At 39.4% G+C, this 16977-nt stretch overlaps 1 protein-coding gene across 20 annotated transcripts in view; it reads left to right on the top strand.

Annotated features, from left to right (window-relative positions):
* Positions 1-16977, top strand: part of USP54 (ubiquitin specific peptidase 54) — a 133690-nt gene that overhangs the window by 99341 nt on the left and 17372 nt on the right. For 10 of the 20 annotated variants that reach the window (XM_045439585.1, XM_045439590.1, XM_045439587.1 and 7 more), the window contains 9 exons: positions 517-685; positions 2042-2212; positions 5798-5929; positions 6102-6482; positions 6709-6940; positions 8879-9012; positions 11856-12023; positions 14454-14588; positions 15507-15705. In XM_045439585.1, coding sequence (XP_045295541.1) covers positions 517-685; positions 2042-2212; positions 5798-5929; positions 6102-6482; positions 6709-6940; positions 8879-9012; positions 11856-12023; positions 14454-14588; positions 15507-15705 — 1721 coding nt within the window. The remainder of the gene's footprint in view (positions 1-516; positions 686-2041; positions 2213-5797; positions 5930-6101; positions 6483-6708; positions 6941-8878; positions 9013-11855; positions 12024-14453; positions 14589-15506; positions 15706-16977) is intronic. The other 10 variants (XM_045439594.1, XM_045439591.1, XM_045439598.1 and 7 more) reach the window with 7 other exon arrangements.

The raw sequence follows: 16977 nt of genomic DNA, 5'->3' as shown, positions 1-16977 counted from the left end.
TTTATGTCCTGTCACGTGTGAACTCTGAAATGGAATGTCATTCATTCTAAAGCAGTCTGTGAGAGAGTTTCTGCCTGCTCTTTAGATTCATAAAAGTGATTTTAATATTTAGGAGAAAATTATATAATTTATAGAATTGTAAATTTCAAGCCAGGGCTTTAATATGTGAAAAGGAATTGGTCACCAAGGCAGCTGAAGTCCCCTCACATAGCATGTTCACCTTGGAGTACTTTTATTTATATTTCACAACTGAATTGTTGTTTCACAGGAATGAAAGTAATTTTATTCATCATTCCTATCTCTTATAAGGTTCCATTGCTTTCTAAAAAGATTTAACAAAAACAGACTTAACAAAAAACTCATGAAATTTAGGTCTAAGGTCTCTTTTGTGGTCTCTTTACCCAATTCTTGTCTTTTTATTTCTTTTATTTTCTTTAGAAAAACAGAATAGGAAGATATGTTTTGAATTGTGGATATGAAGTATAACTCATGTTTTTCTGATTGTTTCTGGTTCAGATTGGGCCGAAATGGAAGGATGTGGTGACCAAATGCATCAAGGGGCATTATCAGCCTTTGCTACTGCTTTATGCAGACCCGCAGGGTACCCCAGTGTCTACTCAGGACCTGCCTCCCCAAGTTGAGTTCCAGTCATACAGCAAGACCTGCTACGATAGTGAAGATTCAGGTGAGCAGCCTAGCTCTTTACCTCTTCCTTCTCCCTTCCAATGTGATCACTGGACAGTTAGAACTCATACTTAATCATGAGCCTAGCACATAACTAGCTTATAGAAAGGGGATCCATTAGAGATAGAAAGAAGTGCCAACTCGTGCTGAAGCCCAAAGTGTGCCAGGCTTTGTTTCTTTCAGCCTTCAAGAATGTGTTGCCTAAGTCACCTGGCCCTGATTCAAAAGTGAGAAGGAAATTAGGTTGATTTAGACTGAAATAATAAGTTTGTGAGGGAAACTCAGTGTTTAACCTTCCAGTATTAGTAAAGATGACTGATTCTTACTAGCAACTTAACAGTGACTTCACTGAGTTGTGAAGACCAAGAAAAAATTATATGAGTTACTACAAAGCTTACCATTTTATTTGGGATAAGAGATTTTTGTTTTAAGATGTCAAGTGTAGTAGCAGTATTCCTCAGCCTGTGAATCAGTTTGCTTCTAATTCAGTTGGTTGCAGCCTAAATTGTTCCCCTGTAGCAACAATTTGCAGCTTGATGGCTAAAGTCTCAGCCTAGCCCATAGAGGCTTATAATATATTAGAAATATAGCCCTAATGGTTTTGGCTTGATTTCTGAAAAGGAGAAAAAAGAAATATTCTTTTTGTCTTCTAGATCTAGGATTGTCCTTGAGTATAATTTTGAAAGAGAACACATTTGTCTTTGGAATTTTTCCCCCTCCCTTTTGTACCTCCTTCCTGCGTGGTACCTGGTGTTCTTCCCAGCCTCGTACCCAACTCAGGCCTGCTCTGCTTTTTCTCCTTTCAGTCAAACACCCATTTCCACTGTTGTGCTCATCTCAGTGAGTTGTTCAGAGGAAAGTAGTCTGATTGAACTAATTTACTCTAAAGTATAAGTAACAGCCACATAATTTCTCAGATATATTAAAATGTTTACAATATCAATTAAAATCAAAGTGACATTTCTGGCAGTATAGGAAAAAAATTATGGGATGGGGAACAACTAGTTATTGCCAGGTCGGCCTGGGACTCTCCATCTAAATAGATCTTACTTTTCACAACTTTTTCCTTTCTTCCACTTTTCCCATAGGTTTTCTAAAAGCCCCACAGTTTTTCACAGTGGCAGGCAAAGTGAGGGCTTCAGCAAGGTAGGGACAGGAGTGGGAGGAATTCTTTGTGTGTCTGGGCAATATGGAAGTTGGGTGTTGGGAAGAATGGCTCTGGTATATCCTTCTCACCCTTCCTTCTAGGAAGTTCTTGCCTTATGGACCTTTGTTTCCATCCAGCTGTTTGCCTTCTCTCTGTCACTGTCCTTCTCTCTTTCCTTACTTTGGCATATGTGTCTCCTCCTTCCCTCAGGGAGGGAGCCCTCCATCTCAAGTGATACTCGAACAGATTCTTCAACGGAGAGCTATCCCTACAAACACTCCCACCATGAGTCTGTGGTCAGTCACTTCTCTTCTGAATCTCAGGGGACAGTCATCTATAATGTGGAGAATGATTCCACGTCTCAGAGCAGTCGGGACACAGGTAGGGAGTTTTACAGTGGACCCTGCTTGCCTGATTCAGTTCCTGCACAGAGATTCTCCCAAGAAAAAGAAACTGGGGCAAGTCAGAAACGTTTGTCATGCAAAGGGAGAACTTGGGTAATTGGGTGGGATGAAAAGAAGCAACACAACTCTGACCGAATGATGATGTGCCATTGCACATTTTCCTATCAACAGTAGCATATCAATAAGGATGATTGTAATGTGATTATTAATGTGATTGTTTATTCCAAAATCTGCCTTTTTTTTTTTTTCTTGCTGTATTCTTGATCCCTGTGCTTCTCATAGTGTCCCAATAAACCCTTATGGTTTTGCACCTCATCATGTTCTCATGCCAGGCTTTATCTTAAGTGAAGGGCTTTGAGAGCAGGGGCATATTTATGGGCATGGATGTGTGCTCATCATCTTGCTTCCTGAAGGATAGAAAGGCCAAAGAAAGAAAGCTAGCTTGTTTGTTATTGTGAGTTCTATGTGGAGAACATTCTTGAATTTTTCTGTTCTTCTATTGAAGAGTGTACCTGTTGTTGGTGGAAGAAATCAATACAGGGCATACAAAGAACAGTGAGTGACTGATTGATGAGATGAAAAATTTATCACCTAATACACAGAACAGTGCCCATACTCTAGAGACGTGGGAATTAGTGAGTTCATGGTTTCAGATTGGTGGTCCTTTTTAAGTTTTTATTTAAATTCCATTTGTTAACATATGGTGTATTATTAGTTCCAGGTGTACAATATAGTGATTCAGCACTTGTTGTACAATACCTGGTGCCCATCACAAGTGCACTTCTTAATCCCCATTAACCTGTTTAACCATCCCTCCATCCACCTCCCCTCTGGTAACCATCAGTTTGTTCTCTATAGTTAAGAGTCTGTTTCATGGTTTGCCTCTCTCTCTATCTCTCTTTTTTCCCTTTGTTCATTTGTTTAGTTTCTTAAATTCCACATATGAGTGAAATCATATGGTATTTGTCTTTCTCTGACTTATTTCTCTTAGTGTAATATTCTCTAACTTTATCCATGTCATTGCAAATGGCCAGATTTCAATTTTTTATGGCTTACTAATATTCCATTGTATATATATATACTGTGTCTTCTTTATCCATTCATCAGCTGATGGACACTTGGGCCATTTCCATAATTTGGCTATTGTAGATAATGCTGCTATAAACAGCAGGAGTACATGTATCCCTTTGAATTAGTACTTTTGTATTTTTTGGGTAAATACCTTTTTTTTTTTTAAATAGAGAATTTTAAACATTTTCAAAAGTATCAGAATAGTATACTACCCTTCCATGGACTCATTGACTAGTATCAGTAATTATAACTCATGCTTGGAGTGCCTGGGTGGCTCAGTCGGTTGAGCATCCGACTCTTGATTTTGGCTCAGGTACGATCCCAGGGTTGTGGGATCAAGCCCCACATCGGGCTCAGTGCTGAGCGTGGAGCCTGCTTAAGATTCTCTCCTTCTCTGCCCCTCTCCTCTGCTCTCACACACTGTCTCTGTAAAATAAAATTAAAAAAAATTAAAAATTGTAAGTCATGGCCAGTCTAGTTTTGTCTGTATTTCTATCTACTCTCACTACTCCTGGATTATTTTGAAGCAAATTCCAGATATTATCACCTTTTCCATAAATATTTTAATGTGTCTAAATATTTAGTATATCTGAAATATAAGAAAATCATTTTAAACATATCATTATCACACTTAAAAAATATTAACAATAATTCCTAAAAACCACTAAGTAACCAATGAGTGTTCAAATATCCAAATATAAATGTTATTTTTTAATGGTTTGTGTGCTTGATTCAGGATCCAAGTGAGGTCTATGCAGTGAGATGAATTGATAAGTCTTTTATGTTTCTTTTAAAGTATAGGTTTCTCCTCCATTTTTTCCTTGCAGTTTATTGTTGAACAACTAGGTACTTTGTCCTATAGATTCCCCACATTCTAAAATTTGCTGATTGTATTCCTATGTTAAACTTTAGCATGTTTCTGTGTTCTCTGTATTTCTTATAAATTGGCAGTTGGACCTAGAGCTTTGGTCAGACTCATGTTGGGTTTCTTTTGATGACTATTGTGTAGATGACTACTGCAAAGTATGATTTTTTTAAGACCATATTTCTGAAACTGTGAGTCAGGGAGAAGCCAAATAACAGGATAAACAAGGCATATTTTCCAGCAGAGTCAGGTTTATGTTAAAGGTTTGTGAATGGCTGGGGTAGGGGAGCATACTCTCATTGGTTTAACATTTGCAGATTTAGTTGCTCCAAGTGATTTTCTCCTTTCTTAAATCTTTTTTTTTTGGGGGGCCCAGAGGTAGCAAAGGATCAGATATAAAGCAATAAAAGATTACATTGGTGATTGATTGAAAAGAGATGGGCATGTCACTACAGTGCTGATACCTGAATATGTACAAGAATTTTCATATACTAACGTATGAAAACAGTTCATGGTTCATTTGAAAACCTAGAGGATTGTCTCTAAACCTGCCTTCCAATTTAATTCAATTGCTTAATTCACTTTTGGCTTCCAGCAGTTCAGGTGATTATATCCTTTAGAATCTGACCTTTGCTGTTATCAAATCAGACTCCTACATTTACATCCTATGGGCGTGAAGCAGGACAAGTTATGTATTTTCTGGGCTTCCCAGAAATCAATACTGAGGAATTTTGAAGTGTAATACCTGGGTGAAGCCACATTGGGTGAAGCCAAGTTTGGTAAAGCACTCATTGTGGATGGGAATGAGAATTATGCAGAGTTCAAATGTCCTAATTTTAAATGATTAACATTTAAGGAAGGTTTAGAACTGAATGGGAGGTGGGGAGAGGGAGCCACCCACAATCAGACCTCTTGTGGGCAAAGGCTGGGGCAACTTGGATAATACTAGGTATAATAAAAATTAGGCTTTACTTGATGTGTTGCTAAATAAAAGGAAAGCTCTATCTTCTATTTATGAGAATGAAAACATATTGATACATGACATTTTTATACAATCTTTAAAACTGTCACTTTTTTTTTTTTTTTTTAATTTTTTTTCCCCAACGTTTATTTATTTTTGGGACAGAGAGAGACAGAGCATGAACAGGGGAGGGGCAGAGAGAGAGGGAGACACAGAATCAGAAACAGGCTCCAGGCTCTGAGCCATCAGCCCAGAGCCCGACGCGGGGCTCGAACTCACGGACCGCGAGATCGTGACCTGGCTGAAGTCGGACGCTTAACCGACTGCGCCACCCAGGCGCCCCTAAAACTGTCACGTTTTAAAAATTAGCAAGTAATGTGTCCTTCTGGGTCACTGGGAGAGACTACGGGCAGGATCAAGACTGGTAATTGTTCAGGAGACATTATAAATTTGGAAGCTCCCATTAAATACTTGAGCTTCTCCGCATTTATCTATTGAGAGATTCCTGCTACACTTAAATCAGATAGCCTTAGCCCCTACAGCTTCTGATTCATGGGTATACCAAATTTGTGGCACTGCTGTGAATCCCAAAGGGAAGCTAGGTTCTCAAGAGGATGGAGGTAAGTTTCAGATACCAGCTTACCCCCATTTCCTTGTTCTTTCAGGACACCTGACTGATAGTGAATGTAATCAGAAACTCACATCCAAGAAAGGGTCACTGATAGAACGCAAGAGGAACTCTGGTCGGGTTAGGAGGAAAGGCGATGAGCCACAGGCCTCAGGGTACCACAGTGAAGGCAAGCCACTCTGCACTCTTTGTCTTTTTTCATTCACTCTGGCAGCTTTTGTCATAGTCCATACTGGCTTTTCTATTCTGCTCAAAGGGCTTTCCTTGCTTTTACACTTTGGGGTCTAGGTATCTGTGATCACTTTAAACATTTATATTTGTTTCATTCTTTGTGTTTTTAGGAGAAACATTGAAAGAGAAGCAGGCTCCAAGGAATGCCTCTAAACCATCTAGCAGCACCAATAGACTAAGGGATTTTAAAGAGACAGTCAGCAATATGATTCACAACAGACCATCACTGGCTTCTCAGACCAACCTAGGATCTCCCTGCGTGGGGAAGGGAGGAGACCAAACTGACAAAAAGCCTCCTAGAAATCTGCCTTTACATTCTCGTGACTGGGAAGTAGAGAGTACCAGCAGTGAGTCAAAATCCAGTTCTTCTAGCAAGTATCGTCCAACGTGGAGACCCAAACGGGAGTCTCTGAATATTGACAGTATCTTTAGTAAGGACAAAAGGAAGCACTGTGGCTATACCCAGCTTAGCCCCTTTTCTGAGGATTCAGGTGAGGAGATAGAGAAGAATTGGGCTTTTGAATAAAGTTGACTTATGTATTTAAAAACCTGGATTTTCTGGTAGAGTCAGTAAGGTGCATTTTTATATGCTGATGTTGAGCCTTTTGGAGATAGGAGTTCAGTGAATGAGTAGCTGGAGGGAGGGTTGGTTATGTTTAATTTGAGGCAGATGCTAAATCTACCTCCTTTTCCATACCTGTCCTTTGATCGGGATAGCTAAAGAATTTATGCCAGATGAACTAAGCAAGCCACCTGCTTACGACATTAAAACTGGTGGACCCAGCCCCCAGTACAAGCCCTGGGGCCCAGCACGGCCAGGCTCTCACCTTTTAGAACAGCACCCTCGCCTAATACAGCGAATGGAATCTGGCTATGAGAGCAGTGAGAGGAACAGCAGCAGCCCCATCAGCCTGGATGCAGCCCTGCCTGAAAGCTCCAGTGTCTGCAGGTATTGTTTGGCCTTTGAATTGCCTCATTGTCCCTTGCAGCAATGTGAGTCACCAAGAGGCTTTTCAAGTCAGATAAATGGAGAAAAGGACTTTATTACCATCTTGCAGGCAAAGTATTGTGCTTTATCAACTTTCTTTCTTTCTTTTTTTTAAATTGAAATGGGGGGGATGGGTTAAATGGGTGAAGGGCATGAAGGAAGGGCACTTGTTGGGATGAGCACTGGGTGTTATATGTAAGTGATGAATCACTGAATTCTACTCCTGAAACCATAATCACACTATATATTAACTAATTTGGATTTAAACAAAATTTAAAAAAACAATCACACTAAAAACCTAAAAAAAATAAAACAAAATTGAAATAAAGTTGGTGTACCATGTTATATTAGTTTCAGGTATACAACATAGTGATTGGACAGTTCTTTATATTACACTATGCTCACCACAATAAATGTAGTTACCATCTGTCACCATAGAATATTATTACAATATTATTGACTGTATTCTCTATGCTTTACTTTTTATCTCTGTGACTTATTTATTTTATAACTGGGAATTTATACTTCTTAACCCCCCTCGGTTATTTCACCCTTCCCCCAGCCCCCTTTCCTCTGGCAACTACCAGTTTGTTCTTTGTATTTGTGATTTTTGTTTCTGTTTTTGTTTATTTGTTCATTTGTTTTATATTTTAGATTCCACATGTAAGTGAAATTATATTTGTTTTTATCTAACTTATTTCACTTAGCATAATAATACCCTCTGGGTCCATCCATGTTGTCACAAATGGCAAAATCTTATTCTTTTTTATGGCTGAGTAATATTCCATTATATATACGTGTATATATATCATCTTCTTTATTCATTCATTGCTTTCCTATCTTGGCTGTTGTAAATAATGCTGCAATAAACATAGGGGTGCTCTGTCAACTTTCTATAGCAACAGCACCCTCTGCTGGGAGAAGGAGCAAAGGCATTTGAGAAAGAACTTTATTACATGTAAAATAGTTTAGTAAATAACTTAAAATGGAAGAATTAGTGAATCAAAACATGTAGTCCTATCATCAGAGAGTAAATACAGTTGTTATCTATTCTTGCCTTTCATTTAGGGTAGGTTATTTTTTTTTAAGGGTCACAGGGATTCTGTGTTTTATGAAGCCAATGATATTCATAATTCTCTAAGATAACATTGATGGTTTAATAGTGCTCATTGTGTCCTGTCCATAGGGCCCAGTTTGCTTTGTAAATTTTATTTTATTTTATGTTTTGAGACAGAGTACGAGGAGGGGAGAGAGGCAAAGGGAGAGAGGAAGGAGGGAGGGAGAGAGAGAGAGAGAGAAAGAGATAAAGAGAGAGTATCTTAAGCAGGCTCCACGCTCAGCACGAAGCCTGATAGCGTACTCAATCCCATGACCCTGGGATCGTGACCGGAGCAGAAATCAAGAGTTGGATGCTCAACAGAATGAGACACCCAGGAGCCCCATAAATTTTAGATCTTCATACATTGTTTCTACTAAGTTGCCACAGAGGCAAGTTTCCTAACAGTGTTGCTGCTTTGAAAAGAGTGATTTTGTCTTCTACAAAGGTGATAATCACACCCTCATATTTTCCCATTGCTCATCCCTTGACATAGGACCCTGTTGAGTTTTACACATGAGAAGATGGCCACAAAGGTGTAAGAAAGAGGAAGGCAACCCATGTGAGAGCTTATATTTATTGATTCATTGAATATGTTTTTTTTGCCAGACACTGTGCTAGATGCACAAAATGTGAATGAGATGAGATAAGATGGGGGAAATACTTTCAGAGGTAGTTTAGCAGATACTTCAATTTTATATTAGTTTGATGTTTTATTGGTTTTTGAGGGAATTTAGTCCTAGGAATGTTGCAAGTTAACACCCTTCTGATGTTTTCACTAGACTCTGGTTTGTCTTTTGAAGGGATCCAAGTGCTAAGAGATCAGCTGGGTTGGCACCTTCCTGGCGTCACATCCCCAAGTCTCACAGCAGTAGCATACTGGAGGCGGACTCCACAGCATCCAGGAGTAGCTGGGCAAAAAATCAGCACCTCTCAGGTAAGCAGAAAGACACTGGACTTGGAGGACTGGATTTGACTGCCAAATCTATTTGGGAAATAGCCTTACCCGAGCATATTTGAAATTGGAGGATGGTTATACTTTAAGTTTTCATCACTATGTGAATACGGAGGCATTTGAGCTGTCCCATCTTTGGATTTATCTACTTTCTGTTCTCCATCATGGCTTTCCTGATTGTTCTTTCCACCTTGGCAAGAACCCTTGCTGGAACAAGAAGGAACAGAAATATGGTGAACTGTGTCAGTAGCACCTGCATTCCTCACAGGAATAAGTTCGCCAGTTTTTGCCTTTGGTGTAGAGGAAGCCTCATGGGAATGGATTTCTTAGTGTTTAGTTCTATGAATTGAGATGACAAAGGGGGATGTGAAGGCTATAGGCAAAACTGGGGAATAAGTAAACCTAAACCTATCCTTATCCCTGCCTCTGTATCCTGTCCAGTATCCCTATTTTCCCTTCTTGAGTGTGTCTTGTGTCCTCATACTCCTTCTTAAAATGAGCTCTCCAGGAATGATCTGACTCCTTCATACTAAATGTAAATGACTGGAAATAGTTTAAAGCATGCTTTTTCTAAGAGAAACTAGCATTTTAAAATTAAAGTCAAAGCCTAAATGTAAAAGAATACTGGAATTTCAGGTGTGAGACACTGAGGGTAGAGATTTGAGGTAGTTAGAGGTTTTAGTTCCCTTTTACATTCCTCTCACAATACACATATATACTTACAGTACATATTCCACTTAAGTAGAGACCCAGTCTAAATGGTTTAAAATAAATCCTTTACTTACTTAAAGCTGAAATTTGAGGTGATACATAGGCAATCTCCCCAGATAGAGACTTTTTGCAATGGCTAAGGGAAGGTGGTGAGTGTCTAACTAGGGAGTTCTGGGAGCTACTTGTCTAACTTACAGATCAACCTTCATCCCCTCCACCCCCCCCTCCTTTTTTTGGTTTGTTAGATCAATTGGGAGTAGAGTATGTGGGCAGAAACCTTAACTATGGTCTGATTTAATGAGCTTCTGGATGTAGTTCTGTGGTCAGCTTACTAGGAAGAAGTGGACAGAATACTGTGTACCAGCCTGTAGAGGTAAGACCAGTCTTAATGGTATGACTGCCAATTCTCTTGATAGCCACCAAAAGTTCTCAGAGGTGGCTGGAAGGGAAGTATGCAGCAGTAATGACAAGGCATGAATTCTTTTAGGTGTGAGTGCCATTAGGTTGCTAACATGTGGCAGAACAGAACAATACCAACAGAAGCAGGTATCTCTGAAATCCTGGGCTGGAGTAGGTTGTAATTTGAAACCCATGGAAGAAATTCATGCTTCTTAATGAAATTATACATTTGCTTTACTTACTACATTTTAATTTATTTCACGTTGACTAACATTGCTTTGAGAAGCTTGTGGTCATGCATGAGCCTATTCCCCCTTCTCTTTTCTTTAGATAGCCAGTACCTTTTCAGGTCACTAAAGACTGAGTCTCATGACTTCTCTAATAGCCCTAATTCTGGACTACTTTGGATAGAATCCACCAATATTATTCCTCCACTGGTAAAAGATATTTTGCAAGGAGTTACAACAAATTCCTCACACACCATACTGTCCTCTTTGTATAGGAGACCCTTAGTATACAAAGGCATGAATACTTGTGGCTCACAATTGATCCTATCATTTTATTTTGGCACAGAACAAAAATTTTTGCCTGGTAACTTTGATCACTCTTTTAAAAAGTTACGGAAGTAAAAATAAGTCCAACAATTTAGTAACCTGCTCTCTCCCTCTTCAAATTGAAGGAACCGGTGTTTGCATCATGGTATATGTTTTTCTACATTTTTTGTATGCCTATGTAAGTATATGGATAAGTTTATTACTACCGTTGAAAAAAAATAAAATGAAGTCATATATATTATTCTGTCACTTGAATTTTCACTTAATATATCATGGATGTCCTTTGGGATCTATTTGGTTCCATCTATGAACATTTATAAAATTGAATTTATACTGGATATTTTATAAACTCTTTAAAAGAGATGGTAGAAATTAAGGGTGAGAAGTTGACTTGCTTGAAGTTTCCCAATGAATCAGTGGCAGCACATGGTTGAGAATGCTCTCTAATAGTTAAGAGCATGGATTATGAATTTAACCTATTTGACTTTATTTATTTATTTATTTATTTATTTAATTTATTTATTTTATTGATTTTTGAGACAGAGAGAGACAGAGCATGAACAGGGGTGGGTCAGAGAGAGAGGGAGACACAGAATATGAAACAGGCTCCAGGCTCTGAGCTGTCAGCACAGAGCCTGATGCGGGGCTCGAACCCACAAACTGCGAGATCATGACCTGAGCCGAAGTCGGACGCTTAACCGACTGAGCCACCCAGGCGCCCCAACCTATTTGACTTTATTCAGCTCCATCATTTATTATCGTTGTCATGGCAAGTTATTTATTCTTTGTGTGTCCATTTCTTCTTTCCTAAAATGTAGGCAATAATAGTATCTACTTCATAGGTTGTCATGATAATTAAATAATGAATGTAAAACTGCTTAAAACTGTGCTCATCATATAGTAAATGCTCAACAAATGTTATATTGTTATCGTTGTTATAAAGCCACTCAATAAATATTTTATCATTATCATCATTATCATTATAATTCATAGCCCAGATCTCACCCTGAATCTGATATGGAAATCACTATCCAAAACATGAATTCCAAAATGAATAAAGACTTCTAAAGGAAAGGCAATGCAGTGGCCATAAATGCAGCAGGTGCTTCATATTAGTTATGGAAATGTGGCAATTTCTCTTCTCCCTTGCTTGTATTCCAGGTGGGGAGCTCTCTTCCAAAAGCGAGCTGGATGAATTGCAGGAGGAAGTGGCCAGGAGGGCCCAGGAACAGGAACTTCGCAGGAAACGGGAAAAGGAATTAGAGGCAGCTAAAGGATTTAACCCTCATCCCAGTCGCTTCATGGACTTGGATGAACTGCAGAATCAGGGTAATTGTTCTGAACTTTAGGTTATGGGTGATGGGGACAGAGAAGAGAGGAAAGAAAAAAATATTCAGGCTTATAAATTCCTGTCTTCTGTTTAGCTAAGTTGTATTTTATCATAATTCACTCATTTTAGTGAGAACTAGCTGAAGTAGGAGGTGACAAGCCTGTTGATTGGAAGACAGGCACTGATATGGGGCTCATCTATTAAAAGTCTATAGATGAGAGATAGTATTATTCATAAAAATATTTCCCATGCACATATCTACTGTAGAAGGTGTAAATAAAGCTAATCACAATTCAGAAATAGCAGAACAGGGCAGTGAGTAAGCCACACCGATAAGGGAAATTCTACTTGCTCATTGGAAATACACCCTTGAAATTTCCCACCTGGAGCTTCAAGGAAGTGGGTCTACCAAACAGGTTCTAAGAACACAGAGCTTGATTGCCTTTTGATCCTCTGATGATTCATTTCCCAATCTCATACAATTTTTGTGGACTTTATGATGCTTCTCCAACTGCCCCACACTAGTTACTTTTTTTTTCCTTTCACTGCTTTAGGATGTCCTTTTGTACCAAAAGAGATTAGTCTTCAAAATAGGAGTTTAAAATAGGAAAAGTAGGAGTTATACCTTAAATAGGCTCCTGGAACTTGTATCTTTCTATAAAATGAATTTATTATTCTTATTATTCAGAATCCCCAGATGTAACATTATGCTAAAATAGTGCAAAGAATAGGAGTCTGTGCTATTTTGGGTGGCTGCTTTCTTGTTGACCACTTCCCACTTCCCACTGGGCTAATTTGGGGGCCTATTTGGGGCCATTCTTCTCCTCTAATCCTATTGTCTTTTGATTTGAGGTAATTGTTGCCTTATATTTCCCAAGGCATTGTATCTGTTTCCAAATTAGTTTTAAATTCCTAGTTCCTTAGCTGTCCCTACATTTGGATAGTCTTCTCTCCCTTTTTGTCCTCAAGCCATATCACACTGGGGTCTCAGAGTTATTATGCTTCTATACTCATCTCCTTCCCTTACCTTTTTCCCTTCCTTTGTTAGTTGGGCAGTACATGAAAGTTGAGAGGGAATCGTGGCCACATTTCATTGTTAATTCTTCATACACTTTGATTCAGAATCTCCTGGAAGAGCAAGGAATGGAGTGCTAAGATTCTAGAGGATTATAATTAAAATCTAGTACAGTGATCAATTGTAGTGTGTCTATATATCTATAGAGAAACTTTTTTGTTTTGATGGCTCTCACTAACATCTCTCATTATAAAGATTATATAGATCCAATTGTCAAATATTATGAGACCTTAGGCCCGGAGGGTAGGTATCAGATCTCTTGATGTGGGATAGAACCTGAATGCCAAGTTCTTCAGAACCAACTTACTACTTCACTGCCCTCCCATTGCTCTCCAAAGGCCACAATGAATTAGGAAATTAATGTTAGGGGTATGGGAGAGCCTTTCTTACCATGTCAAGCTGGAGGTAAGTGGAAGATGGGGAGATTATGGGAGAAATGACTGACATTCTGACATTTTTTTTCTTGTGAGCATGTGAAAACTCACCAAAATTCAGCATTGTGAGTGAATTTACAATACAGCTTACTACCAGTTTATGAGTGAGTAAGAGCCAAGGGACACATAAACTTGAGCGTTCTTTTACAAAAGTTGACCTTGCAGTACTTGCTTTTTCATCTGGCACTGTACTTGAACTCTTTTGCACCTGCTTTGGTACACATTTGCTTTCAGGGGAGGAAGGAATATTTCATGCTCCCTCTATGGGAAAGTGACTTTTGCAGTAGGTTTGGCAAGCAAGAGCATGATAAAAGAAAATACTTAGGAGTGCTGATGAAAGGAATGTGGTTGCAAACCAACAACAAAGGCTGTTCAACTGCCCTGGTGGATATATTGAGGTTAGGAACTGTAAAGCACCCGTGCCCAAGAGGTGTACTAATTTTCCAGTTGAGGGTGGTACAGAGAGGACTGTGAATTGATGTAGGAAAGAAATTTTACAGATGGCTTTCCACAGAGTAGTGAAGCCACTTTTGCCTTAACACAGCAGTAGAGGTCTCTGTAGAGATCTGGGGCATTCTGACACTGGTTGTATCTTGTTGCACTGTGGAAACAGGTCAGTTCCAGGCATAAGAATCCACCCTTCTGCTGTAGACAATACTGTGTTCTTTTCTGGAGGGACCCCCTTAAGAGCTCTTGGAGTTGGAATATGTGGTGGACAATGACATACTCCTTTTTCATGGCCTTGGCAATGTCTTGGTTAAGGCAAAAATGGATGTCCTACATGTTTCAGAGACTTCTTCATAGCAATGGAGAGTTAGAATAAGGGTAGATTAAAGGCTCAGCAGCAAGGATCTATGTGCCCTTAAGGGAAACAATACTACATAGAAAAAGGTGGAACAAATTGTAATGAAAATGAAAAGTACTGGCCCTTTCAGGGAGGAGTGACGGCTTTGAGAGGTCCTTGCGAGAGGCAGATTCAGTGTTTGAAGAGTCGCTGCATCTGGAACAGAAGGGAGACTGTGCTGCAGCTTTGGCTCTCTGTAACGAAGCTATCTGTAAGTAACTCTAACTGCTACAGCTATGGCAATTTTGACTAACTTTGAGATAGGTATTATTAGTGTCATCGCTCAGTTGGGATGAAAACAGCTTTTATGTCTCCTCACTGTCAGTCTCCCAAACTGAGGCCCTTTAGCTATTGTTGCCCTTCAGATTTTTAAGTGTGCCCTGCGCTGTCATGTGGCCTATGGATATTTACTGGAATGACCTCATCAGGAGTCTGTAGATGAACTATCCAGCCATGCCTACCTTCTTATCCCAAGTTAGACGTCAGATTTCAGATTAGTCTGTTCTTTCTCTAGTCACTGACTAGTTAGGTGGAGCTTATGGCAAGAAGAAATGAATATATTGGCTGTGATTTCCCAGGCCTGTGACTTTGCACTGCATATATGATTCATGTTCTTCCCTTGCTTTCCTGGTATGCTGCACCATAAGGTTACAGTGAAGGACTAAGGCTTAGCATTTATATCTGGTTCTTAAATGTGACCCACAAGAAGCTGTGTTCTGTAAAGACAGATGCAGATTTGGATCTTATTTCTGCTGTTGACTGTCGGGAAGGGGAAGTTGGGAGCAAAGTGTGGAGACCAGAGTCGGACAGGTCAGTTGCAAAGGATGAGAGTGGCAGTCTCTAAGATGGAAGCACCAGTTTATCTTCTTAACTCATTTTAGTTTAGCTTTTTATTATTTGTTTTTTTAAATTTGGATTAATCTGTTTGGCCTCCATGGCTCCCATGAATGTTCCTTATAGCCAGAGCCAGCTCTGTACCCTGGACAGTATGTGCATGGTCCATGCCTTGCATTCCTGCTGCACATTTTGAGTTTTACTGCATATCTTTGCTCATTTTTGGTTCAATTTTATTTTTATTTTTGTTTGTATTTTGTGTTCTGTTTCTGCTATATTTTCTTTTGCATTTTAGCTAAACTAAGACTTGCCCTGCATGGTGCCAGCTCTAGCACGCACAGCAGAGCCCTAGTCGATAAGAAGTTGCAAATCAGTATTCGAAAAGCACGGAGCCTGCAGGATCGCATGCAGCAGCAGCAATCATCATCGCCGCAGCCGTCGCAGCCCTCAGCCTGCCCCCCTTCACAGGGGGCGGCCCTCCCTCAGCCAACAAGGTAGTGCCTGGGATCCACTGTAGTTTCTGGACACCAGGGGAGGACATGACCATGGGTGCTCCATAGTCAGAACTCTCCTAGTCTTGGTGACTACAGAGGAGAGAGAAGAGTCCTCTGAAAATATTTTCTTCTCAGATTAGACACACAGAAAACTCATCCCACTGCCAGTCGTTTTCTTAATAGCTCCTAGAAAGATACAGAAAGTATAGCATAATAAATAGACCATTTGTCCATATTTCCTGTGGGTGACTTTGTCCTTGGACTGGTATAACAACGTGATTATTAAATATGTACATATTATGTTCTCAGACATGGCAATCTGAACTGTTCCATGTTGTGGTAAAAACCAACCACAGGGAGGTTCTGTCCCTCCTGGAAGCAGAGAAAGCAGTGTTCTTTGCTCTAATTGAACCATAGAGAAGAGACACAAAGATTCCCTTTGTTTTGCTTTCCTATGGGCAGCACTTCCCCAGGGCCACTGGTATAGCTTTCACACTTTAGCTTTGAATTTGGCTCATACTTACAATATGTAGGTTTAAGTTAAAATTAATTTTGGCTTTTAATAAGCCTGAGTAGTTTTCAGAATATAAATATTATAAGAGCAGCTAACATTTTCTGAACATTTGCCTATGTCCAGGTACTAAGCTAAACACTTTAATTCTCACAATAACCTTAGGAGATAGGGACTATTAGTCTATTATTTAGTGATATTTTATAAATAAGGAAACTCAAGCTCAGGGAGGATAAAATGCATAAGGTACCCATGGTTACTCAGCTAGTAAGTGGTAGAGGGGTGGACTTCAAATCCAGGTCTGTTTCACTCCATTAGGTCCCCTATGGAAGTAGAAGGACGTAGTCTTCATAATGTTGTAAGGGTGACTGGGTGGTTCTACCCACAGAAGTTGAGAGTGTATTCTTTCAAATTTAATGCTAATAGCTGAGATCTTCCTTCTTTTCTCCTACTGTGTACTCTAGTAGTTGAATGATGATCTGCGAATCTGATCAGAGATACGTTTTGAATATAAGCAATTTAGGCAACTAAACTCTCTCTAGAAAACTTATGCCACTTGATGTAAGTAATTGAGGTTTTATTTAAGTGCTTCTAACACTGAGTTTTTTAGGTCAGAAATACAAAACTATTAGTAAGAAACTGAGTAAATGCAGTTAATTCCTAGTCTCACTCCCAAATCTTTGGAGAGTCACAGTGTATTACTTTGGGAAAATATCTCAGTGAATAATACAACCAAATCCAGATTATGAAAACACACTTGA

The sequence above is a fragment of the Leopardus geoffroyi genome, chromosome D2 (assembly GCF_018350155.1).
Source record: "Leopardus geoffroyi isolate Oge1 chromosome D2, O.geoffroyi_Oge1_pat1.0, whole genome shotgun sequence".
Lineage (NCBI taxonomy): Eukaryota > Metazoa > Chordata > Mammalia > Carnivora > Felidae > Leopardus > Leopardus geoffroyi.
Note: the sequence above shows the minus strand (reverse complement) of the source record. Positions and strands in the feature narration are given on the sequence as shown.